Source organism: Leptonotus elevatus, chromosome 5 (assembly GCF_054856555.1).
Source record: "Leptonotus elevatus isolate MCC_2025b chromosome 5, RoL_Lele_1.0, whole genome shotgun sequence".
Taxonomy (NCBI): domain Eukaryota; kingdom Metazoa; phylum Chordata; class Actinopteri; order Syngnathiformes; family Syngnathidae; genus Leptonotus; species Leptonotus elevatus.
The window spans coordinates 9110569-9137840 of record NC_141243.1 but is presented as its reverse complement, the minus strand read 5'-3'; the positions used below and the strand labels follow the sequence as shown (position 1 = coordinate 9137840).

The following is a 27272-nucleotide window of genomic DNA, read 5'->3' as shown; positions in this document are numbered from 1 at the left end:
ATGCGAATTCTGGTAAAAATGCAGGTAACTGCGTTCCTAACCAGGGCAAGTTACTTCAGCAGTCATACAGTAAGTGACCAGTGCTAAATGAAAACATTAATAACCAGGAAGTAGAAATGTTTTCTGTAAACAAATTTTTATTGCAGTGGAAGTACAACATCAGTCATGGTTAACAACTTGCATGATGGTAAAAAAAAAAATTGTCATGTAAATGGCACATTAGTGATGACATACTCTATTTAAGAATGAGTCCAAAAACTATATTTTTGACACGGAAAAGCAGAAATTAATACTGCTCGTGCGCTGCAAAAACTGGCCAGGACAAGTCCATACAATGGTGCCTTGGCTTTAACATTTGAATGTTTACTAACTACCATGACATCACTTATTCGTATTATTTTCGTGTTTATGTTTAGTTTAACAGTAAACTTTAACTTGGAATACTAACAAAGATATGTTTAGCATTTTTTTTAAGAACTTAGTGTCTGTGTCAATTTTTTGCAGTTAAACCAAAAATTTTCCAACTGAGGGCTTGCATCTACAAAACTTTGTAAGCCAAGTCACGCTTAAGTCAAGGTACAACTGTATTGTCAATAGGCTTTTACTAAACATGAGCTTTTTGCTTAGACACTCACGTCATACACCTTATAAATACAAAAATAGTTGCAACATGGCATTTAAACACCATCTTTAAGTGTATTAATTCTCGTGATTTTTTTTTTTTTCTAGTAGCCTCGGAAACTTTCATGGCTGGATAAGGTGACAAAAATACAAAACGTTTGGCAGGACAACGACACGTCGTACTGTAGTGTGTATATGACTTGAACAGAAGTAAACAATTCACTTCTCACATGTAAAAGTGCTCATAATAGTCCCAACGACAGACTATTATTAAGACTGAACAGAAAACCTTTTGGTAAACTTGAGTGTGATATTATCCGACAACCTGACACATCATACTGTATACACAGTATCAACCAACAAGTAGGAATCCACCAATGAATTTTAATTCACTGTTAAGAAACCACAAAGATAAAAAAAAGTAAAAAAAAGTAAAATGTCATACATTTATGGCAAGTGGAGGTGCAGACAACTGGGGATCCTAAAAACACTTTTGCAGGTTGTATAGGGTGACAGCATCATGTGTGCGCGTGTGCGCTTTCACTCGTCGGATTTCATCTTCATTTGCGCCTGCATCTGAGCGATCATCTCTTGCATGCGTCTCAGCTAAAGGAAAGGCGAAGCACAAAGTAAAATGATGATGATGATGATGATGATGATGAGTCAAAAATAACATTAAGCAGCCAATCAAAGCTCGTGGGCTATTTGCTGCCATCTTGTGAGAAGAAAGGAGAACTACACAAGGAACATTTAGGATTTTTTTAAATCTATTTTTTTTACTAGTCATGAAAATTGAGCAGTGAAAATTGTCAATTCATCTTGGTATTATATATCTATATATATTTTTTTTAAATTGCTTTTCTGGGTTTGGGCATGTGATGCTCACAATGCTAACAAAGTACTTTGACGACAATGTACTTTCAATGACAAAATGGCTGCCATGAGATGAATGAAAAGGGGTGGATTAATCTGTTGTAATTCTTATTCCACCAACGCAATGTTAATCAGAATCCCTAAATAATAAATATATTTTCGACTTGAAATGCTTTACTCAAATTGACATATGTTAATGGTGTGTATCGTTCTAAATTTCTTGCATTTCAACAACATCAACAAATGAAACCCTCTTGAAGGACCACAAACAAACTAGACAAAATAACGTCGTATTTCAAAAAGGCCATTGTCTGAGCTTTTTTTTTTTTCTCAAATGGAGGTCATTCCCACCATAAAAGTGGGCCAAGACATCCGGTCAGGAAGTGAGGTCATAAACTGGCCGACATATATAATATGTATTGTTACAACCAGTTCTGATTGCAGCCGCCTGGCTCAAGATTGTAACACAAACAGATCATCAAGGATCATTAGGAAGCTGACCGTTGCCAAACGACATGCCCAATGCATAGGCCAAATGTGTAAACAATACAGTACATAGAAAAGATAACAGACTCATTTGACTACTAGGCATGAGTGTGTGTGTGTGGTCTTGTTTTTGTGACATAATGGGGCCAACATGAGTTGTAGGGCCCACCTGTCCATGTGGGGCCATTTTGCTGGGCCCCACAAGTTTAGACCTCTTTTTGAGGGTCAAGACTTGGTTTTAGAGTTTAGGCTTGAATTGGGTTATGGTTGAGGTTAGGGCAAGGAATAGGGGTAGGCAATCATTTTTGAGGGTTGTGGTTTGGGGAAGGGGCTAGGAAATGAATTATGTCAATGAGATGGCCCCACAAAGATAGTAAAACAAACGTGTGTGTGGTTTTGTCTTTGCTACATTGTGGGGCCTATACACACACGTGTTTTTTTCCAGGTTTAACCACCATTGTGGGGACCAACTTGAAATTGTGGGGGCATTTTGGTAGTCCCCACAAGTTCAGACCACTTTTTGAGGGTCAAGACTTGGTTTCAGAGTTTAGGTTTGAATTTAGTTGTGGTTGCGGTTAAGGTAAGGAATGGGGGTAGGCAATCATTTTTGAGGGTTGGGGTTGGTTAGGGGAAGGGGCTAGGAAATGAGATGTCCCCACAATGATACAAAGACAAGTGTGTGTGTTTGTGTGTGTGTACCTCCGCCTCTTTTTGTAGCAGTATCTGGTCTTTATCCATCACATCCTCATCCACAGCTCTACGGCGAACCAAACATTCTGGGATTAGACACGGAAACAAGCAGCTCCTCGACAGTGTTAACTAACATAAAAGCATCTTACCTTCCGGCTCTCTTCAGCCTCTCTGAGCGGAAGTTCTCGTAATGCAAGTCCTGAGTCACCTCCTGCAGGTCTTGCATGTGCGTCCTGCAACAGGCACGGCACACGTATGATTAGGTTTTGGGGGGGGGGGGGGGGGGGGTTTCTTAAGTGGCCGGAAGAACGTTGGGCTCAGTTCCTTGGCACTCACACGAGCATGGTGCGCAGCTTGAGGAAGTCGTTGTGCTCGGGGTTCTCCACCTCCACGACCCCCCACGGGTACAGGCGGCCGCGGATCTTCTTGCCCTTCACCTCGATCAGCTGGTTGGAGCCGATCACAGCAAAGGGAATGCTGGCCTGAGTGGAGAAGATACAGGCGCATCGCAATTAATTGACACTGTTATGGGGAATTTCATTTAGTTCACTAGTTGGTGTCATCAAACTCAAATCACTTCACAACAAGCAGCAGTTTAATAATAATTTAATAATTATAATAATAATAATATTTCACTGTCTGCGACAATCTTTTGAAACATTTTACGATCCCTGACAAAAACCCCAAATTAGCTACATTCGCATGCATACAGGGACATTTTCATTTATGGATTTATTTAAATTTCCACTTTATGAAAAATGATGCTGACCCTGGGAACTGACACTTTTTATTAAAAAAAATTGGTGTAATTAATCAATTATGTTGACATTTTGGAAAGCTATTTACAGAAGAAAACTATTTACTTGCTTAGTTTTAAATTTAGCTTAACACATACTGATGATCTTGGAAGCTCCTTGAAAATGTTATATAATATTTAAACAAAGTTGTCAATTATTTAAAATCAAATAAAAAGTTTTTTTTTGTTTATTTTGACGCTAATATTTTCTCTTTCATTGCAAATGAATAACGGCTTGAAATATCAGTTATCAATCTCCTTGACTACTAATCATCGGTATCGTATGGGCCTTGAAAAAAACACATCGGTCTATCACTAATTATTATATCTTAAAGCTAACAAAAAAAATCCCAAATTCTCTCACTCAAGCAATTAGAACATTATGTAACAATCCAAACTATTTTTAATAGGGATGGGCGAGTACCAAGAGCAGGTATTGGTAATTCAACTTAAGGTATTGGTACTCGCGAGAGTAGCCGATAACTCTTGTGGCCGTTTCACAACCAGGAACTAGAAATTACAAGAATAGAAAATTGCCATTAATTTCTTGCAATTTTAAGGAAAAATGCTATATTGGTATGTATAAGTCTTTCGTTATAAAATCAGCGACGTTTGTTTTCTGAGAAATGTTATGTGTCAAAAGTATTAGTAGTATCGGTACTGGGTATCAGTTACTACTCAAAAGGGTGTGAAAAAAGTGGTATCAAACAATGCAAATAAAATTAGGTAGGAATTCACAATTCAATTTATTTTCCTATGTGTTAAAGTGACTCTGCGTAGTGTATGAGTTCCACTTTTTGAATTGAACTAAAGAAAAAAAAAGGAACTTTTTGACAAAATAATCACATTTAGCAAGATGCACTTTTGCACAAGCATGCAGAAGTGTGTGAATGAAGCTGAATGTCGACTTTCTCACCAGCAGGCGGAGACATAGCTACAGCGTGGACACGCACCTTGAGGACTCTGGTCTGCTCCTTGAACTCCTCATCCTCGTCCGAGTCGGCATCAGGGAGCTGATAGATTCGAATCCCGTGCTCTGCGATCTCGTCCAGGATCTGAAAGGCAGAAAAAAGGGTGAGCCGGCCGGGGTCATGACCACTTTGCAAACACTCCCTCTTCTCAAGCCTCTATGATCCAGATGTGCAAACCCAAAAAATGTTTAATAAAACGAATACTCTAAGGAGCACCTACACATCCACACTAAAACACAAGTCTTTGTTTCAAGCTTGCTGGCGCTCGTGGTGAAAATACAGCTGCAGTTGAGAGCCATAAACAGGAGAAGAAGGAAGCATCACACGCCAACAAGTGGGTGGGAGCACGTATGCAAGTTGTTGCGGCAACACACTTAATTAAAACCCCCGCGGAGGACACGAGTGCGGACACACAAAGGGGGTGGAAGGTGAAAAATAAGCCGCCTGTGTGTGTGTGTTTTCAAATCTAAAAACAGTCATAAAGAGTCAACTTCTCACAGGCTTCCATTTAAAGCTTCCGAGGGCCGAGACGTATGAAAACAAAAGGGCTTTCTTTACCCTGACCATGGGACACATGTCAGTATTTATTATTCTAAACATCAAGGCAGCATTTGTCTTTTGTATTGCCGGGATTGTATTGTTATGTAACGGAGCCAAGAAATGTCAAGCCTTGTTTTCCTGACTTTTGGGGGCCACTTTCATGTCGGGGCGAGTATAAAGGGACAGCGGTGAGTCAGCTCCGATCCCGGGAAGTGGCAGCAGGTTTTCCAACGGAGAGTAGCTCCTGTTTGCACTTTTGTTATGGCTAACGCTTGTTTTCTCAGTGAGGCATATGTGCATAGTGTACGTGTGTGTGTGTGGGGGGGGGAGGGTGGGTCAGGTATTGTTGTGGTGCAGATGTAAAAACAAACATTCTTTGGAGAGCGCGACACAAGAGCAAAGCTTCTTCTCGACGCCTCCAACACGGTAGCGCGACTTTGGTTCACGCAGCGACTCGGTGAGAAAGTAAACATGCTTCACACAATGGCAGGAAACAAAGAAACAAACAACAAACCGACAGTACAGTAGTTGTGTGGTGTGGACGTGGGGATTTGATTGGCTTCATTAGTGTTCTTCTTGAGAATTGTATCTTAATTCCGAGACCGTTATAATTTAACAATGTGCCTACCAATTTAACACGAATTGCTTTGTCTGAAAGAAAAGAAAAGCAGAAATAGGTAACATACATTTAAAATACACAAAGTCCTCGGTTCCAGTCATACAGCTGCGATTTACGGTAAACTGAATTTATACTCAAGAAATTGAGTTGACAATAGCCTAACATGAAGCTTCGCCCACTTCCTCTGAATATATATATTTTTTTTTAATTGACACGTGATGTGGTGTGCTTTGAAACAGTTGCTTTCATCTGAGCAAAAAATCTAATTCCAGAGAACTTTTTAAAAATGTTTTCTGTCTTTTATGAACATCAATAGAATGCTTCCTTTGTTTGTTTGTTTAAAAGGTTCATACAAGACTCTCTTTTTCTTTCATTTGGATTTCAAATTCAGTAGCAGCTTATCTAGACAGCATTTGGGCGTGAATTAATTAAGTATGGCAAATCCATTAATCCACCTTTACCTTAAACTAATAACACACATGCCTAGTGATAAGAAACATAAATCAAAGCAATAGAGCAATGGACGAGAGGTGCGGCACCGTGGTTGTTTACCGAATAATGATACGTGCTCAGCAACATGTGGCAAGTTGTAAGGCGTGACACCTATAATCACGAACAGGTGCCAAAATCACGGCCTGCCTTCCTCCAAATCCTTGTTGTCTCCAGCAGCTTTGCCTAATCCCTCTTGCTTCACTGCACTCTCCTCCTTGTAGTTTTGTATTTTTGTTGGCGCACAAAAGTTGGCAGCGGGAGCCATCTTGATTTTATGACCATCCTGTGCAGCTACAAGACACCCCCCCTCCCCCCCCCCCTCACTCAGAGCTGTTATGCTTTGCTATGCAACTCCACTCAGTGTCGTCAAGGCAGCGAACAATGCCCCTCGAGGGCAAACCTCAATATTAATTAGAAAAGGAAGCCTGCGCTTCTGGTTAACACTGTAGTTTAATAGGAAGTGCCGTCATTATAAGAAATATCAGGGTGGAGGCTGATGTTTTATTTAGATTTAGTTCAATTCCAGTAAGATGAAGTAAAAAAAAAAAAAAAGGTTACCTGCTAACTAAACATAAAGCAAGAAATGGGGTGGAGTTGTACAAGAGGTCAAACCTGCAATCAAAATGGAAAGCCATCATTAAAGCGATCAACTATTGAATCCTGCTAAACTGCAGAAAGAAGAATAATATTTATGTTTTCCTTCTCACAAGCTAAGCCACAAAAACACCTTCCTGAAGGCTTACAAAAAAAGTTGACAATATATCGAAAAGAGAGCAACACGAAGTGTAACTGTCATAAACAGTGACCACACACACACACACACACACACACACACACACACACACACACACACACACACACACACACACACACACACACACACACACACACACACACACACACACACACACACACACACACACACACACACACACACACACACACACACACACACACACACACACACACCACAAAGTTGAAATCACAGTTGTTGAAGACAGAGCCGAGCCTCCTCTGACCCGGCCGCCCACTGGGAACAATACTTGGAAGTAGAAACGAGCTCGGGAGAACTCTTAGGAAATCAACAACGTTGAGAGCGAGAGAGCAATCCAACCAGAAAAAAAAGAGAAGAAAAAAAGCAAGCGCACTTGAGGAGGCGGAACTCCATCAAGCTTCACTAATTACTTCTGTAAATGTACAGAAAAGCTCTCCATCTGCTTCCAAATGCACTTGCTCCTGAGGAATGTGCACCACAAAAGAGGAAAGGAGCAAGAAAAACATAGCCCGCTGAGAAAAGCGACTACAAGTAACATTTATGTAACCTCCAAGCTGCCTGCCAGCTTCTGCGGAGCAGCTGCGGGGATGAAGGCTATGCATCACTTTGAGATGAACTTTGTTAGCGTGTACCGTAACGATAAGATCAACTTTTTCTTTTGTGGATACAGAGGTTATCCAAGGGCAATGGTTGTGTGCCAGGTGGACAGTAATATGTCAATATGGAGATTGTTGTAAACTACAAACTGAGATAAAAACACTCAGCAAAAACAAGAGAAAGAATGTTTTATTTTTATATGAATCACATTTCACTGATTCATATCAGTGGAGAGGCATTTCTACTGTAAGCTGCGCTGTCCAAGAAAAATATGAATAAGAATAAGAAAAGTCTTTGTCCACAATGTGTTCGGTCTGCTATTTGCATTTTTTGTGCTCTTTTTTTAATGCTATCAAAGGTGGCGGTAAATCTCTGAAAGTATAACATTTCATATTTGTACTCTATATCCATCGATTTTCTATGCCGCTTTTCCTGTTCAGGGTCGCGGAGAGTTCAAGTCTATGCCAGCTGACTTTGGGTGAAAGGTAGATTATACCCTGGACTGGTTGCCAGTCAGTTTTATGGCAAATATAGACAACCACTCACTCTCATTTCACACCGACCAAATGGGAAAAGCTTTTTTTTTTTTTTTAAATATATATAGTTTGATGTGTCATAAAAGCAAAAACTATAAGCATCATGATTATATTGCTTTGTTTACATTTTGTTTTCACAAAAAGCTTATTTTTTCGCTTTTGGTCAGAAAATTGTGTTTTTAGTGAAATCAACCCATTCTATATTTGATTAGTAAAGAATGGGGGGTTGAAAAGTTCCCCAAAACTTTTTTTCCTGGTGAAAGAAGAGAGTCTAGTAATTATTTTACCCTGTTAAGTGCTTATATTGTCACAAAACATATTTTGTCATCAATGAAAATGTTCTAAAACTGCCGGCAATTAGAAAATGTCTGCCAGTGAACATTAAGCAGAGAATTGCCGGTGCATTTTTCCTTCTTTCATCATTTCATCTGTGAGCCATTTATTTTTAATAGTAATACTGTAGAAGACTAGATTCGCCCATATGTGTGAATGTGAGTGTGAATGCTGGTTTGTCTAATGGTCAGTCCAAGGCCTAATAATGAGGACAACAGTTATTTAAAAAAATAAATAAAGAGTGATAGATCACAGGATGACAAGGATGTTTCTTAAAAAAAGTTAGACAGTTTGAAAAGTTAGCGTTTTCAGTCTCCACTCAACAGGTGGCGTACAACCCAGTTCCACTTGAGTTAAAAATGGTCCTGTGCAGTAAGCCCCTGAGATGTCTGTATCCAGGAAACAACAATCAAGTTAACTGTTGCCCCAGGGAGTCTTTCTGAGGACCAAGGAGCCTCAACAATACCTGATGATGAACAAGGGGCCACGTCTCTCGCATATCTGGCCGCCACCTCACTTCTCAGATCTCGTGAAATCTGGCGTCAAGTCTTGGGAAAAACAGTCGAGGGGAGGAGCAGTACCATGAGTGATTTTTGTGTCTCCCACCCATCTGAGCTGCACAGACTCACAAAGTGGCACAGTAAGAAACAATACCACTGTGTGCACAGGATTAAAGATTCTTCACACACATTCCAACTAGATCCCATCAGGGTCTGAAGGACAGCTCAGACTGGACCGGACCGGACCAGAACAGCTGGATTTGTTCTAATGGAAAGTACCGAGGAAATCAGTGCAGCCTTGGTAACGTCGAGGCGTCACATGACTTCACAGTGATCAACGTCCTCGCACACCTCCCTCCCTCCCTGCCCATTGTCTTGCTGTAAGACTTAGCACTTTTGAGACCACCCATTTTTCCCTGTGATCAAAGAGCATGGAGAGGAACAATTGAGCTATTCAAGTAATATTCTGTTTAAGGCACATTTGGAAAGGGGACAGTGCGAGGCACGCATTTTTCGACCACAAGTCACACTCTGCTGTTCAGCACCAAATCAAAAGGCTCTCTAGTGTATAAAGAGACTCTCTTGGTGATTCCACAGGAAGAAGAAAACTGTCGCCAGAGAGCGGATCATTGTGTTCTAAAGAGCAGCTTGCTCGATGAGGAAAAGTGCATATTTATTGTTTTAAACCGGGGAGATCGTTAGCATGCCCTGGCACAATGACTATGGCAGGGCACAAAATAAATATGTCCGCGTGTTTCAAACAGTGGCAGGAAAAAGAGCCGGCATGGCCTCATACATTAAAACACACAAAGGGGGACTAGGCAGACAAGGATGACAACGTGCCGAGGATTGCGGCTAACACGCAGAATGAGCTAGTTGAACTAAAAATGGAGAATTGCGCCTTCTTTGTTTTCCTTTGTAGTTCCGTTAGACGAGGGATGGTCTTAGTAAATGACGAATTGATCGTTAAGATTTGTCGATTTTTTAATCAAACCGAAGTCAAATGGTGTGCACTACTTGGCTAGAACCAGCAGAGGCGCTGTTGATTTTGTCTCGACTAGTTTTGCGTCCAAAGAAGAACTACATACACATCATCAGCTGAGTGAAGTTAAACTACATCTACGCAATGGCAACTCCTCCAGGAGTAGTTCATAACATTAAATGGAAAGAAAAAACTAAACACTTAAGACAATACTGTCAAATAAATTTCCCCTATCATCAAGTTAGGAAATTTGACAATCCCTACATAAACATACAGCAAACTGTATTTCTCCCATAACTTGTCTGCAAGTGAAACTTTTGAGAAACACACACAAAAAAAACTCTCGTCTTTACATAGGTGGTTCGCCTTTAAATTTCCCCTTAAAAAATATATATCTAAAATCCCACCTGGCCTTTACTAGTTCAACAGACCTCACTGCTGTTGAAACAGCTTTAAGGTTCTGTTATTGTACTCGAAGAAAACACAGGCTGGTACGATCATCCAGGACAAAAATGTGTCCCTGCGGGGCCGTAGGATTTGTTCACACAGCAGCGCATGCTCGAGTGCTTTGGGGAGACGACATTGAGGCAGACAATGAGGGGAAAACTGTGACTGCGCCCCGGCCGGGGGTGAAATACAGCAGCTGAGCGGCCAAACGTGAGGGTGGGAGGGAGGGAGCGAGAGTCCAGCGTGGGAGGGAGAGAGCCGGTGCAATAAGGATGGGGGAGAGACAAAAAAAGGTGGCTGAGAGAAGAAAGGAGAGGGGATGAGGACATGGAATGGGAAAAGCCAGGACGGAGGAAACAGAAGGGAGCGGAGAGGAAAAAGTGCACCACTATCGTCTGCTGCCAGGAAAAGAAGTGATGATTACTTCTCAAACTCGGGCCAAGCTTTGATTTTGGACAGTAATCTTTAAGAAGAAAAACACAAAAGATACAGCCAAGTTGAGGGTGACGTGTGTCAAAAATGCAATCCATGCGAGATTCTTATAAACACTGAACGGATGATTCCGAAATCTTGACTTACTCGTCAAAAGCTATTAAACATGCGGCGCAACCTTGCATCATCTCGGCCCCCGATTCACTTTTGAACATTTCCGTTAAAAGCGTTTGATGTACTGACGGGAGAAACTTCAAAAGTTTGTCCGAACTGAATGAATTGCAAAAGTTGAAAATGACAAGTGAACTGGCAAGTGATTAAAACGAACACTATGAAATCCTTGATGACTGTGTAAAGTTGTATAGGGCTGGAAGGAAGCCGACTTCCTGGATGAGCTATCCATTCAATGCACTTGAAGCTGAAAGATGTGTCCTTCTACTTCAATTGTCGAGATCACACTGCTAAAAGATTGCCGTTTTACGACACGCAAAAAAGTACAGCAGAGTTTTGTACCCCATCTAAACCAGATGTGTGTTTTCTCAGTTGAGACAAGAACAAAAAGCAGCAAAGCTGATTGAGACCCATGCCCCACACAGGATATGACTGTAAGGCCCCCAGACTGAGAGAGGATCAGCCTCTCAATATAGCCTCCTCTGGGCAATTTATGAGCAGGAGACCACCGCAACCCAGCCGAAGGAAATTGGCATTACAGCAGGCAGGGGAAAAAAAAAAAAAAAAAGAGGTAAGTAGAATAGGGGAAAGAGGGGGTGATTTCAAGAGAGGAAACAAGTCGCGAGAAACAATCAACAGTGAGAAAAAGAAAACATTAACAACATTAAATCCCCCCCTCCTTTGTCCATGAATCTGAGCTGCTTGAGGCAACAGCTCGTCTCCTGACGTGAGTTGTGACACATTGCAGGAAATGTATATTGTTCTGTACAATCTGTTTCCCCTCGCTTCAACAAGAGAAAGTGCATACCGAGGTGGGAGGTCTCATTTACTGAGAGAGCCAAACGCCCGGCAAAACGCCCATCACAACAAATAAATATTGTGGGAGAAATTCTGCAGGTTATGCATCACTCTTCAAGGCTGCTGGCACTGGAAGCGCCAGAGGAAGGCGTGTTGCGCAGGACATTATGACAGGATGCACACGTGTACGCATAAGAACCACTTCAGCTAATCTGATCTAAGCAAGCAGCAACATGCAATTTGGTCAACCTAGTGACATTATTATGAGCATTTCTTATAGAGTACCAATTTAAAAAAAAATAAAAAATCCCATGCAAAATTGAATTACTGTAATCTCCTGCTATATTACGTGATGACATACTTTCACAAATTCTTTAAAAAATGGGAAGTGAGCCCAAAATGGTTTTTTTTAGGACATCATGTTCAATGCACCCCCACTAGTCTAAACACCGCATTCTGATTAATATTGTGTTTGTGGAATATGAATTGCTCAGGGCTCAAGTAACGACCAATCACGGATCAGCTTCAGAAAGCAGGTCATGAGAGATGTGCACACACCGTTGGCCATCCATTTAACGGGACTGTCAGACTGGTGTGAACTTACTTGGAGTGGAATGTCCAACTGATGTTGACACGTTCAGCAAATGGCAACAAGTCCCGGTAAATTGTGACAATTCCCAGAAAATTGCAACAGGGAAAATAGCTCACCCCAGCCAGCAAAAGACATGTCAGTCAAAGCAATATGCATCACGTGATGCCTGCCTGATACATGACCCAACTTTGTGTAATTTCTTACATCAATGGCTTTTCCAGGAACCAACGAGATTTGTCTGGTGTCAAGTATTTGTCAATACTTGTACATATTGTGTGATATTTTTTCTGCAGTTTAGGAGTGACATCAGCTGTGACAGGAAACAAATGTTTTGCTCGATCCAAACTGCCACAGGAAGGGTTGATGGCGGTCACAACACAAAGCGACCCGACAAAGTATGATTCGGCTGATAGGGCCCTTCTGGACAATTGTACACAATGGAGGAATTTAACATCTGACGTGAGAACCACTCACACCTCCACTCAAACTATTACTGCCCTCCAGACAGTAATAGTGGATGGAAATCTCCCTGGCTCAATTTGAATATTGACTTTGAACTGATCAGGTGGAGAAAAGGAAAAAACAATGGTGTGACCTTTTAGTCCAAAACTGTCAAAACAATGATCTGAACAAATGACAACTCCTTAATGATTACTCAACTCAACTTTTACTTCCTTATTGCAATTTTGAAAGTCATTTAGTGTCCTGTTTAATTTGTGCCTATGCTGATTTTGCACATTTGTAGGGCCGGGCGATATGGCCCAAAAATAAAATCGAGATTTTTTTTCAGTCATTCAGGACGATTACGATTTTAATCTAATAAACCCAGCAAACGTTTATTTAACGGTCTAATTTATTCAAAAATAATTCCTGTGCAAAATCTTCAGACAACAATAATGTATACTGATTCTAAATCAGTTTTAACATAAACTTAACATTCATAGTTAGCAAAATTACAACTCACAATAACATCTAGATCTAACAGAACATAAGAACAACATCTTTTAATAATACAGAAGACAAAATTCGATTTGGCACATTTTAAACGATTCGATTTCCAAAATGACGATTAATCGAATTAATAATAAGCATTAATTTATTGCCCAGCCCCACACATTTGACATCAAATTGTTACTCCGTCTCGAAGACTGATGTAATCTTGTTAACAGTAAGGGAAAGTCAACTGTTGTGTGCCCTGAAGTGACACCTTCCAATTCCACAAAATGCCGCCTCAGTGATTTTTTAAAGCAGTCTTGCTGTGCAAAACCTTCAGCAAACCAAATTTCCTGTGAATGCGAAATGACTCCTTTGAGCTGGTTCCCTGATGCCTGCCAGACCACCGGCTCCGAGGCCTGAATGAGGCACAGGAGGGGAGGTCTGAGCTCTGAAGAGGTAGCTGGGGTGACTTCCAATTAAAAAGCCCCAGGTTGAAAAAGTAATTTATGTCGGAGAGTAATCAGAGGCAGGAAAAGCCTGCGATGAATGCGATCAGCTGTGACGTGTGTATTGTCCTACTGCGTCCTTCCACCTATCGTCAGCAGGAAACTTGGGAGCGCGCAAGCGGCCGGACACTTGGAGGTGTTCCAAAAGGAAATATGAAGGACGAGCTGAGACTGGATGAAATGAGCTCATCTACGTTGTAAACACCCGCTTTGATATTGTTCAACAAACGCAAGTCCCTCCAGGGAAGCACACATTTACTTCCTCGCATAAACACCATCCATTAAATATGGACAAGTGATTGTTGGAATCTGGTGGCGGTGGATATTTGAATAGTGAGAAAGTATAGTAGCAGTAGTGCATTTGGATCAACTTACCCGCCTCTTCAAGCGATCCCTCTCCCTCAGCGTCAGGGTATCAGCCTTTGCAATGACCGGGACGATATTAACTTTGCTGTGGATGGCCTTCATAAACTCCACATCCAAAGGCTTTAGGCTGGGAGGGGGGGGGGGGGGGGATGACAATATGAAAAAAAGAGGGCAGAGAGCTTGGGTGATTACACTGAATAATGTAACACAAAAAGGACCGACACGAGGTATTCAATGGCGTTTGTATAAAATAAAAACACAAATCAAGGGAGAACAATACATTCAAACAACTAAGTATAATCTTAGTGTTAGATGAAGTCAGCAGGTATTTACATACCCATGTCCAAAAGGCGATATGAAGTAGAAGCAGCAGTGCACCCTGTTATCCACGATGTGCCGTCGGTTGAGGCCGCTCTCGTCGTGTAGGTAGCGCTCAAACTGATTGTCGATGTACTGAATGATGGTCTTGAAACTTCATGGCGCCATGTGGGATCGAAAAAGAGAAGGGCGTGAGCAGGGATGACCACCATCAACTTGCAACCTCCACATTCGAATGCCTCTAAAGGCTGAAGTTGGACGATTCGGAATTTGAACAAAAAATGTACACCTCCGGCAGATTGGTGGATCCAGCCTGTCTGCCTCAAAGACCTGAAGATGGGGGATCCAATCTGGACTCTGGCCTCGCGTTAATTGTACATCTTACCTCCAGCTTCCTTCCACATTCCAAAATCATGCAGGTTACTTTAATTCCCGGTAAAGACTAAACTGTCATTTGTGTGGCCTGAGGCCTAAACAGAGATTCAAACCTCGACCCTCAGAACTGCTAACCACTAATCCCTCCGTACTGCCTGCCAAGTAGACAATCCAAATAAATAAAAAATAATGACAAGAATGGAACATAAATGAGCTGTACTTAGCACTAATATTAACCCCCCTTATCAGCTGTAATTGCCCTTTGTGTGGGTCATAAAAGCGTCTCTTGCATGAGACTTAACAGTGTTCAAATGTTACTGAAAACATTGTCTGTATAGTTAATAATAATATCACGATGATGACCATTTGTCAAGTCGGAAGTCAATTGGCAATCCTGAACAGATTGCGCTTGACCTTGGAAGGTTCCACTGTAGCCATTTACAACAGGACACATCCCGTCATTAAAATGAATCTAAATAACTTTTTCACATTTAATTTCCTTGATAGCGATTAATGGCATACTAACAGGTTGTCTTTTTTGGACACATTCACAATATGTTAGTGTAACACCGCTGGCATGTCAGTCGTGCGATGTGGCGAAAAGGGAGTCAAGATGAAACTCAAGAAGGGAGTCGAGGACAGGAGGTAAGGATAAGAAAGCACACGTTTCCTGAGATGTTTTCGCTCCTTCCTCCAACGCAAACAAACACACCAGTCCTGGCTGTTGATGGCGTCGCCGTAGCCCGGTGTATCCACCACGGTGAGGCGGAGCTTCACTCCCCTCTCTTCGATTTCCACTGTCGACGCCTCGATCTGCACCGTCCTCTCGATCTTTTCTGTGGAGCGGGAGAGAGGTCGGCGGGTGTCGAAAACACAGACAGAATCCTCGCGGTGTCACAATATTTGTAATTTCCACCGTGGGTTGCGCAACATTGTCTCAACCTTCGGCTACACGCAGGTTAGGTGAAAATGTTTTTGTCACATAAAAAAAGTTTGTACAGAATGACCCCTGGGGATGAGGGCAGGGGGTTTGGATCATGTTTAAAGCCCGAGTAAGGCATTCCCGGCATTCCTGTGGAAATAATGCTCAGCTGGAGACACTGTAGCAGACATTTTGCTATTATTACAGTGTGTGCGTGTGTGAAAACGCGCATGTGTCTGTGGGAGTTTACCTGCAGCGCCAGGAATGTAGCGTTCAGGGTAGAGATCAGTGAGGAACAAGCTGTTTATCAATGTCGATTTGCCCAAACCAGACTCCCCTGAAAACAAAGAGAGGCAACATAGTGTCAGAACACGTCATGTAGCACATGATTTACGCAGTTACAATGTTTAAAACGTCAAATAATGACACGCACCTACAACCATAAGAGTAAATTCAAAGCCTTTCTTCACTGACTTTCGGTGAACTTGGTTTGGGAGGTTTGCGAAGCCCACATACCCAGTTGCATCAGGGAACTGCAGGAAACAATAGTTTATTTTTGAGGCAATCGAAAATATCAACAACACATTTCACCACCAGTATTTTTCTCGGGCATTTGCATGTACGTGTGAGTCCAAACTCAGTGTGACTCACCTTCCCTTTTTCTCCAGACTGAGACATTGCTGATATGTACAGGAGATCCCTGTCAAACCTGCCAGTAAAAGATAAGAGATTCTGTTTCAATAAAGTGTTTTCTTGAACAAGTATCTTACTTTAAAAGCTTCACACATTCGCATTATGGGTACGAATGTTTTGGAACACCGGGTCATTATACCTATAGGAATTGAAAATGAAAAAAAAAAATAGAGCAAGGCTCCGCCTTTGTGGCTATTAACAGTTTTCCACTCTCTCCTTGGAATCTGTGGGATTTTTGTCCATTCATGCAGAAAAATAATTATGAGGTGAAAGGTCACTGATGCTGAATGTGAGAAAGTGTCTGCTGGCTCACAATCTCTGAGTAGTTCACCCTGAGTGAGCTAACTCCATGTTGTCATTTTAAGGTACTGTAAATTCAAGTTCAGCAATGAATAGAGAAAAGGCACACGTTTCATATGAATAGTGGTTGAAGTTAAATTCAGTGGTTTAGTTATAATTTTGATGCGGGGGCAGTCCATTAGTGCACTCAGCACTCTCCTGATTCATCAGAGCGATAAATGGGCCAACTCTCATTTCCAAGATGGCAGCACTGGTTAAAACCAGGCTTCACCCGGGAAAAAAAATCCCACAGTGGACTTCAGAGCTTGACAGAAGAACTTAAGTACTTCTTTAACTTTGCCGCCAGTTTTTCTGCATGTTACTATAAATGACTGTTATTTAGCATTGCTCATGAAATAATGATAGATTTGACAGATATTTGCAATAAATTAAAATCTGAGGAAAAAGTCATTTCTGAAAAACGAGTCTTCCCCAAACCTTGCCCACAAACTAGCAATTGTCCAAATGCCCGGTTGAGTCAGTCAAGTTTCACACACCTATTAGCGTCTGAACATGGATCCATTTATCTCAAGCAGGAAGCATGAGAACATGACAAGGCACCTTTCAGCAGCTTCATGCAAACACTTCCCATCCATATTGAAGATCACACTCTTGATATGAAAGTACTTCTGTACTAAAGAGCTCCCTGGGCGCCGAGTTTGTTCCAAAACCTCCATTAAACTGTTGCAGTGGTCCCTGTGCACACTCCCCACTCTATGCCCCTGAACAGACGACAGGGCAACAAGCCGGCATGATAAATTAGCCACATAATGACCAAGCAGGAAGAACAGGCTCCATTTTATCATCAACACACTGGCCCTTGGCATGTGGAGTGTGATAAGCATAAGAAGGAGGCAGACGGCCGTACGGTGCCAAACGGAGATGCACTCACGGGAGCGGTGGCATGGGAACCTTAACTGACCTTTCTCCACTGGCATGTGACACATCGGTGGGCACTTAGTGGGCACATTTCACACGGTTGAGCTGAATTAGATGGCGGCAGCCCGCACATCAACATAATAGTGAGGGGACTATCTATCAAACTGACAATGTGGTTTCGGCGCAGCTGCACGGGAAACAATGGTTGTTTATTCCTCTGCTTCCCCAAAAGTCTTCCTTTATACGTCAACATGGCAACATTAACCTCATTCCTGATTGCGAACACGAGGGGAAGGATTAAAGCTGTTTTATACGTTGTTCCCATTTCATTCCCATTGACCCACAAAATTGACTATTTTTTGTCTAGCTATGTTTCAGGTGGGGACTAATGTCATACGTACCATAATGGAGACAAAAAAAAAGGAACAGTTCGCATTCGTTATTTTGGACAATAGAAATACAAGACATTTTCATAGGACTTCCCCTCATTAGGGTCACGGGTGAGCTGCAGCCCATCCCAGCAGATTTTATGCACCCCGGACTGGCCGCCAGCCAAAGAAATACAAGTTGGGTACTGAAATAGCTACAAGTCCCCATGGCTCGCTACCACTACAGTCCCTGGAATGGAAATTGGAAAGAAGTCCAAGCGGACAAGATATAGTGCAACTGCAACGTCACTTTGACCCATAAAAATCCAGAATACTTCATTACATAAGAATTTGACTGAAAGAAGTGAAACGTCAACAGTCGCAGCCCGAGCACCGTTCCAACTGAAAGAATGCATAAAGTAACAGTGCACGGAATACCCGGCTGTTGTTCTTGTTGGGTTGCTGAAATCAAGGAATCAAGGATGCATCGTTTTTTTCTTGTTGATTCCCAGCTGCGAAAATATTCCAAGGTCGATGGGGAAGTTAACAAGTACACAGCTATTCTTGAATTTACCGAGAAAATTGTGTTCTTAGGAAGACCATACTTGACAAGTTCACAAGATCGTTACCCTATGTTATTCATATTAAGAAGCGGGGAAGATTTCTACAAACTTCCTGTTTTTAAGGAAATCAAATAATTGTTACTTCCTTTTCTTGCCATTTCAACCAACGATTTATACCAAACCACCCTGGTACCCAAACAAACAAGGCAGAAATAGCTGAGTGCAGAAATACGTTAACTTTTAAGTACATTAACTTAATCATTATTGAATAATCCAATGTCATTTTTAAGTACGGGTAATATATTTGCCAGGGTAAACCGATATTGAGAACAGTATCAACGATAACGGACCGATGTCAATGAATGATTGTGTTTCTTTGTTAGTGAACCCACACACTTGGGCACCCATACCCACTTACACAAAAGTGTTACTTCTCGACCAGCTCTGTGGGAACCGGCATTATTAATAACAACATTTCAATATCACAGTGCTAACATCACAAGGACAACACAACAGGGCGGACAAGCAGGAGGCACGCTTCATTAATAATGGCCATTTAATCAGCTGGGTTGTTGAGCTGCTTACACCCCCCCCCCCCCACACACACACACACAACTATTAAGAAGCCAGACGTGAGGAGGATTAAAGTGTTTGAGCCAAAAGTGAAAAGGCCACCTTCAGTAAAGCCAAACATGTTGGCATGTAATGCATTTACAGTTTATTTTTTATTGGTTGGACGCAAACCAAGCAGAACTATTCACCCTCCAAGCAAGCTGTGAAAGTCATATTGTAGAGAATGGAGAAACACTCAAGTAGTACGCGATACTTATTTTAGTAATACTACACTGTAAAAGCATAAAAGGCCAATGGTCTTTTATCTGGCAACACATCATGGGAACCCTGCAGACAGTCTATTATGCAATCATTCAAAGAGATGTTTGGCTCAGGTAAAGACACACTTGTTGACAGGGGCAGGGGGTGGATTATATGTAATTACTTTCTGCTAGGGGGGGGGGGGGAGTTACCAGTGGCGGACATTAATAATAATAAAGACGTGATATTAGTCTATAAGCCGTGGTTTCAGCAACAATTAAAAATATGAGCACAGAGGGCAGGAAAAGGTTCTACAATAGACGGGATGGGAAAACCTTTCAACCGCGAGGAAAGCACTGGGCCTCTTCAGAACACAAACACAGAGTTTAAAGTTCAGGATGGACCCTTTATGGTTATGCGGGCACGATCGGAAATGACTGAAACAAGTGGAGTGGAGTCATATAGCAACAAAGTGATATTGTGACACTCTCGTCCACACAGCTGCTGTTGAGCACAATGAAGAATGCTAGCAGTGATTACATTACAAACATTTGATGCAAAACTACATCTTTAGCTGCAGATGGACAAAACACTTTTGTAAATATGCTTGATGAACCACTAATGATAATATAGTATGACACCAGTCCTGGAATGTTTCTGACACCTCATAAAACAAAAAAAAAAATCCCGATAAGACAACAACAACAACAACAAATGCTCAAAATGGACACCTTTAGTGGTTCCTTCACTTCACAGAAGTGAGCGGATATTAGCTATGCCAGTTAGCCATGTTATCTTCCTCAGCAAGCAGTCTGGAACACTCATTTTCAAACGGTGACTTTTTAAAAACCATAGTTTACCTTGAAACTGTTAACTGGCCTACGCGCCTATGAACAACATTTCAACAGTTGCTGCTGTTTGTTCTATTCTTGGCTTCTATTAATGTCAGACAGTAGGGAAGTGGAACTTAACAGTGTCATGCTTAAGTTTCTATATGCGACACATCTGTTAAACAGTGCAGCTAAAGAACAAAAGAGATTGCACCCGATGTTTTCCTGCCCTATCTGCTCGTAAAAAAGGGTCGAGCTGACAAAAGAAAATGTTAAACGTGTTCAGAATTTATGGTTGTAAATCCTACAACATCAATCAGCACGACGACAGACATCTGGTGTAGGGGAGGAGACTCACGATTGTCAGAAAATGTACGCCGCTAACCAAATCGAGGCAAGGTTATATGTGTCGCCACACTCAATTGCCGATTTACACGTTACTATTACCGTAATAGCGCCATGGCCTCCTATACTGTTTGGTATACTGTACTGTAGTAGAGTTAATTGCAGCTACCATTGCCTATTTATTTATTTAATTTTTCCCATCCAATCAATTTTCTCATTAGGGTCACAGTTTGATCTGAGGTCAATTGCAATTGATTTTGGCAGAGATGCAGTCAAATCTCAGGACACATTTGGACAACCATACACACTAAGGTTGAACAATTATTCAAATGTAAATTGATATCAGAATGCGGTAGAATGCAATTTTCAAATTGCAAAGGTTGCAATTAAAAAGGGGGGGGGGAAACTGCTTCGTTGGTCAGTCTAGGCTTCATTTTTTTTTAATATACAGTATATATACAGTATATACAGTCCACATGTACACTTATTGTTTCACGAAAAATGAAAAGTTGGAAGTGATAAGGCCACAGATTTATTTGCATTAATGTTGTAATCTGATTTATGATTTGCTGATTAATTTTTAAACCTTATGCCACACTTTTGGTAGAATTTTGTGAAGGTGTCACAGTGAACGCTTAAAATATTGCAAGGCAAAGTTTTTAGTAACATTAATTCATGGGTCAGTTCCCTTAGTTTTAGCGTATGCCTTATCTATCATAGCAAAACATTTATGTAAAATAAATTTGACATTGTTTATTTGAATACATTAAAGGCAGATTATTTTCTGATTGTCTTTATTAAAATCACATTTGTGTAAAATCACAATTTGATTAGTTTTCAAAATCGTTTTGCCCTAATTCACATTCATGCTTCTGGACAGTTTAGAGTTTTCAACTACGGTAACCTAACAGGCATGTTTTTGTTTTTTGTAATATTGGAGGAAGCCAGAGTACCCGCAGAAAACCTATGAAAGCACTGGGAGAACATTAAACCCCTCACTCTTGTGAGTAGGGAATCAAACCCAGAACTTCAGACTCTGACTATGTGAGGCAAACATGCCTACCGTTTACAGTACAGTGCTGTTCTTTTTCCCACCTTCTTTTCCTAACGCGGTCTACACGATATTCAGAGGTTAAATCTTGAAAAAAAAAAACTGAGCAGATGCAAAATAGTGTTGAAATAAAATTTTAGTTATGTAACAAGAGCACTCACTAGCGCAAGAGTACTTATTATTGTCAATATGAATCACGTTGTTTGTCCATTCACACCACACTGCCAAGTAGGAGGACGCCTCCCCTACGTAGCTCGTAATGCCAGACAGATGTCTTACTTGGCGCTCCTGTACCGCTCACTGTTTAGGTCGCAGGAAGGAGAAAGGTCAGAGAGCGGTGAAGGTGCTTGGAGCAGAGATTCAGGACGTCATTCGCTACGTTATTGTCCTCGTGACGGCTGCGTCAAAAACTAAATTGTTGGACAAAAAAAAGTTAGAGATTAACATCTCAGTGAGAAAGAAAAGTAAATTTGCACATTTCCACTGACTAAAAACACAAGATGAATGATAATTTCTCAATAGTGGCCCCCTGCCACATTTCAGACAATGAAAATACATGATTGTTTCCTCTGTTATAGTGGAGGAAGACATTTACATTTGCGCCACTTTACAATCAAAGGTCAAGGATTAATCAGATGTTAGAAGGGAGGAATGTTATACAAGAGAGGATTTGCGGGTAATGTGTGAATGTCGATGATTTGAATGGGCTGTAGATTAGGCTTTTATGTGGTACTGATTTAGGAGTACAATAAAATGCGGTTTCCCCACCGTTGTGTATGAAGCAGGACAATGGGAAAATAAATGAGCTCCATGGAAGTCCATTTACAAATGAGACGTTGGGTTATTGGCGCCTTTAATAATAGCCGATTACAGCCAGGGCAGCTCGAAAAGTGTGTGAAGGACACAGCACTGGTTGTACTAATGTCTTCCCTTGGTAAAATACTGTGCAGCTATGATTAATAACAATGCATTACTAGGGTTCATTGAGGGGTAGCACGGTGGACTAGTGGTAAACACGTCTGCCTCAAGGTTCTGACGTTCAATTATTCCTATTCCTATGTGGAGTTTTCATTGTGTACTCCACTCCAAAAACATGCATGGTAAGGTTAATTGTAGACTCTAAATTTCCCCATAGGTGAATGTGTTGGTCTATATGAGCCCTGCAATTGGCTGGCGACCACTCCTTGTTATTTAGGCAGCTACATGAAGCCTAAACTGCATGTTGGCTGAAAATGTATTCAGAAAGTGTTTAATTAGATTCACAGCAGAGGCCCACGTTTTGATTTGCTGATGTTCAGGTTCAATTAATTGTGGCAGCTCAAATTGTAAATTCAATTAATTGTGCAGCCCTAGGTGAGTACAATGACATTTTCATTCAATAAAATATTTGTTCCCTTATTTATGCATTTAAAATACCCGTTTGTCCTGGAGTGGTTGCAAGACAATCATACACAAACTAATAATTACGTTGTGCTTGGTTTTAAGGAAGTTTGGCTTATGTCAGTATGCCCAAGTACAGTATCTAAGAGGCCGTTGTTAAATAGTTTAGCCTTGTGTGGTGATGGGACTATGCGACGGTGGGCATAATGTCCACCACACCCAGTTTGTCTGTCAGACACACACACACACGCGGAAGTTCTCAACTAAACAACTGAATTTTCATCATAAGCATTCAAAATGCGCATTCAAGTGTCTTTTTTTGTTTATTTCAACCAATTACATTGGGAATGAGCGTCCAATAAACGGAAGTGTGTTAGCATGAATTTAGCCACAACAGTTGTTACTTCGACTGTTGTTGTCATGTTGCCAGCTAAGTTCGACTGTGACCCTCCTGCTGCTACTTTTCGCCACCCTCTCTCTCTTTCGCACACTTGGTTAACAAAAACACACACGAAACCACCCGCATTCACGCCTTACCTGAACTTTGAGATAAAGTTTGTGAACAAGAGCGTTTCTTTAGAAGCCGCTGTCCCAGCCCAGGAAAGGAGACGCGGAAACCGCTCGCCAAGAGACCGCCCTCGTCCCGTCTGGGTTCGGTTGTCGCCGCTGACGCCATTACGGCTCAGCTACGGGTAGCCAAGCGTACAGTTTTTGATCCAAGATGGCGGCCGCAGTGTTACAGTTTCTTTGACGGACGGTCCTTCACTTATTTTTCAAGAGTAAAAAAAAAGAACAAAACTTTTCGTGAGCGTTAAACTCAAAATGTTATTACAAATATGCAAAGATTACTAGCTTGTTGTGCATTATAACATATTGGTTTAAACGTTTTTGCTTTTATGTTTTAACCGTGATTTTTTTGGTTGACCTTAGTTGTTTTTCCCCCTTTAATGCATTTGTGCATTTCATTACAAGTTTTTTTTATCCGATTTGAGGAAAATAGTTGTTAAAATTACCCCAGGCCAATACAAATATTGTGTGTGCTTCTAAAACAATAAAACAATGCAATTCTAAAATAACTGTCAAATAAAAGTCAATTTGTTAAATCGGTAGATATTTTCAGTAATTTTTGATTGGTCAATTTTGAGTTCTAACAGTCAAGTAAAAGTGACATTGCATTAAAAAATTTAGACCTATGGTATACTTGGATGTTTTTAAAAATGTCATCTGTGTTCATGTACGTCACTTGTTCTTTTGTGAGCGTCAAAAGAGAAATCACGCCCGTGCAGGCCCTCCAACCACACAGAATAACATACAGACAGACTCCCTTTACTCTTTCATATAATGCTCCTTTGCACGTTGATCTCTTTAATCATTTATTTTCGCATGCACCTCTTTCATCATTAAAAATGCCACAATCGCAATCTTTCTAAACGGCTCACAAATTCTGATAATACGGTAGGTTGCCATTTGAAATCTGCGTCATCCCGTTCTTGTTGGGCATTAAACAGTCCAAATTATTTTAGGTGGGAAAAAAATAATTATATTACTTTTTACTCATCCATCCACCCATTATCCGAACGCTTATGTTAAAAAAAAAAATCCCTGGTGGTGCAAATCAGCTTATTTCAGCTGGAAGCCCCCCCTTTCTTTTCTCCCCTCTATTAATTGTAAGTGTTCAAACGCACAAAGCGAGCTGGACCGCTTGATTCATCTTCACAACTTCCCTGCCCTCCCATTGGTCCTCAGGGGATGCGGCGTCAGCTGATTGGAAGAAAGTTTCCACTCAGACTCACACATCCCCGCCCCGAAAAAAAAAACACTCATCGGTGGTCGGGTGTTGCTGCGAGTCCAGTTGTTTTCACACTTGCACAAAGGAACTGAGCGCTGCCGGTTCAAAGAGATGCGCAAGTAAGAGACGACTAAAGAGACTCAATCGACTTGAGAGCGAAGGGAAATCCATTGAGGAGAGTTTGACAAGTGTTTTTCGACCCATACCTGATTGGAAAAAAACGTCAAACATGGTGTCCGCCGGACTGGAGATTGTGGGACTGTCGCTGTGCGTGGTCGGCTCTTTACTGGTGATGGTGGCGTGCGGTCTGCCCATGTGGAAGGTGACCGCGTTCATCGAGGCCAACATCGTGGTGGCCCAGACCATCTGGGACGGCCTGTGGATGTCGTGCGTGGTTCAGAGCACTGGCCAGATGCAGTGCAAGGTGCACGACTCGGTCCTCGCCCTCAGCCACGACCTGCAGGCGGCCCGTGCGCTCTCCATCATCTCGTCGGTGATGGGCGTGCTGGGGCTCATGGTGGTGATCGCCGGAGCGCAGTGCACCAACTGCATCCGCAACGAGTACGTCAAGGCGCGGGTGGTGAACGCCGGCGGGGTGATCTACATCATGAGCGGGCTCTTCGTGCTGGTGCCGCTCTGCTGGATGGCCAACAGCATCATCTCGGATTTCTACAACCCGCAAGTGCCCAGCTCCAAGAAGCGGGAGATCGGCGCCGCGCTGTACATCGGCTGGGCGGCCGCCGCGCTGCTGCTGACCGGGGGGGGCTTGCTGTGCTGCTCTTGCCCCTCCGGCGGGAACGCGGGATACTCCGTCAAATACGCGCCCACCAAGCGAGCCACGCCGAACGGGGGGGACTATGACAAACGGAATTACGTGTAACCCCACTCGGACTCCCCCCCCCCCACCTGCTTTATTCTCATTCAATAAGATGGACCATGTTTTTCCTATCAGGACCCCCCCCCCCTCCCTCTTTCTTTTGGAAACCTAAAACTTCAACCGACAAAAAAGGAGTACAGCTAGGTACATGCGCTTTTGTAAGTTTTTCTATGATTGTTTTTTTTTGTAGAGGAACTCATGCCATTGACTACAACACATGCTTTGCCTGCCAAACTGTACAGTAACTGATAAAAAAAAAGAATAAAAAAAAAAAAAAAAAGATTGCACTCTGTAAATGATGACACGCGTGTCAGAAAAGTTCCAGGACTGAAAAAGATTTCTTTCAAACCCAAACTACAAAGAGATCCTGCGTTTTTTTTCTATGTTCAGTGCGCAACAAGAGGTTCCTTCCCACAATGCCCCTGACCTTTGGACAGTTCTTGGCTGTGCTGGAGTGCCGCCTGTTCTCTCACAACCTGGTTCCGTATGAGGTTCCCCCCCGCCCCCTCTTTCCCAAGCTCAAGGGAACCAGTAGATGCTAATTACATCAAAAACAGTCGCGGCGACGGACGACGCCGGAAGAAAGAGTGCCTTGAGGTGTGGCAGAGAAAGAAGGCTGACAGACTCCAAAGGGGGATTACTTCCAAGAGGAAAACTTATAGTTTGGGTTTGAAATCTCTTTCATGATGTCAAGTCTTGGAACTTTTTGGACACAAACTGAAATTCTCAAGAAATCTTGTTTTGTTGACACGCTGGGATTGATGACCGGGACATTTCTGTCTGTTATTCCATGCACACCTGCTGGCATCGTGACCATCGCAGGAAGTGTCATTTCTCAAGTTCCTGGAATTGTTTGCCTTTGTTCTTTGATGTAGTGAAACATGTATAAAATGATGCAATATGGTTTTTCTTTTTATTGAGATTAAACTCACTATTTGTCTGAAATATTCATCAAGAGTGTTCTTATAGCAAAACAACGAAACAAATCTCACTGTGCATGCGTAAACCTCCCCCCCCCCCATGCAGGGTGGGAGAAAGTATTTTGGTGATCCATAGAAATCCAGATGACAATACCCATTCAGCTCGAGTGGGGCTCTGCTGTTCAGCTCACAATGCTCCACGACCCCCACCATCCCCTTTTCAGAGCCCTCCCACCCCCACCCCAGGAACCCCCCTCCACGCTCACAATCAGTGAAAAGGCTTCAAATTAAGACAGCGGAGAACTCGCTGGAAACACTCTTCCCGTAAGTCACCACATTCATTAGTCGGGCCTGGCTGACACAAAACGCACACACGCTCGAGATGCAAAAAAAAAAAAATGCATAGCCACCGCTGTCCCCATGTTAAAAGTGTGACTGGATTCCGAAAGCTTATCCATACTTGTTGTGCTGCTCACTTAAGAGTCTTAGCAGGTCATATGCTCTCTTCAAAGTTGAAAATATGGCAATGCATACAGTCGGCCGAGTGGGAGAGGTGACTCAATGGCACAGCTGGGCTTTTCACAGACGATGGGAAGGTGCTTCTTAGATAGGGCTGAACAATTTTGAGAAATAATCATAATTGTATTTAAGAAGTAATAAAGGAATCTGCATTACAGTAAACAGTATTAGTAACGTTTTGGTCTGGACTTAAGCTAAAACAAAAGGCAAATGAACCATGAATTCATATAAA

General features: G+C 42.0%; 2 protein-coding genes across 3 annotated transcripts; one reads left to right on the top strand and one right to left on the bottom strand.

The window, feature by feature from the left end:
- Window positions 1–119: 119 nt before the first annotated feature.
- LOC147173593 (septin-2) lies at window positions 120–23626 on the bottom strand. 2 transcript variants are annotated; one of them, XM_086076782.1, is made up of 13 exons: window positions 23473–23626; window positions 21835–21965; window positions 16326–16383; window positions 16108–16207; window positions 15925–16011; window positions 15465–15588; window positions 14397–14531; window positions 14069–14186; window positions 4420–4521; window positions 3007–3152; window positions 2820–2903; window positions 2680–2737; window positions 120–1227 (listed from the first exon to the last, which is right to left on the bottom strand). In XM_086076782.1, the coding sequence occupies exons 3-13, from the start codon at window positions 16350–16352 to the stop codon at window positions 1162–1164; spliced, it is 1047 nt and encodes a 348-aa protein (XP_085932908.1). In that variant the 5' UTR covers window positions 16353–16383; window positions 21835–21965; window positions 23473–23626; the 3' UTR covers window positions 120–1161. The 2 variants fall into 2 exon arrangements, with proteins under 2 accessions (XP_085932908.1, XP_085932907.1); XM_086076781.1 differs by lacking the exon at window positions 21835–21965 and having other exon boundaries at window positions 23473–23622.
- A 1136-nt stretch (window positions 23627–24762) lies between these two features.
- Window positions 24763–26546, top strand: cldn5a (claudin 5a). Its single transcript, XM_086076046.1, has one exon. The coding sequence runs from the start codon at window positions 24954–24956 to the stop codon at window positions 25602–25604; it is 651 nt and encodes a 216-aa protein (XP_085932172.1). The 5' UTR covers window positions 24763–24953; the 3' UTR covers window positions 25605–26546.
- Window positions 26547–27272: the final 726 nt, after the last annotated feature.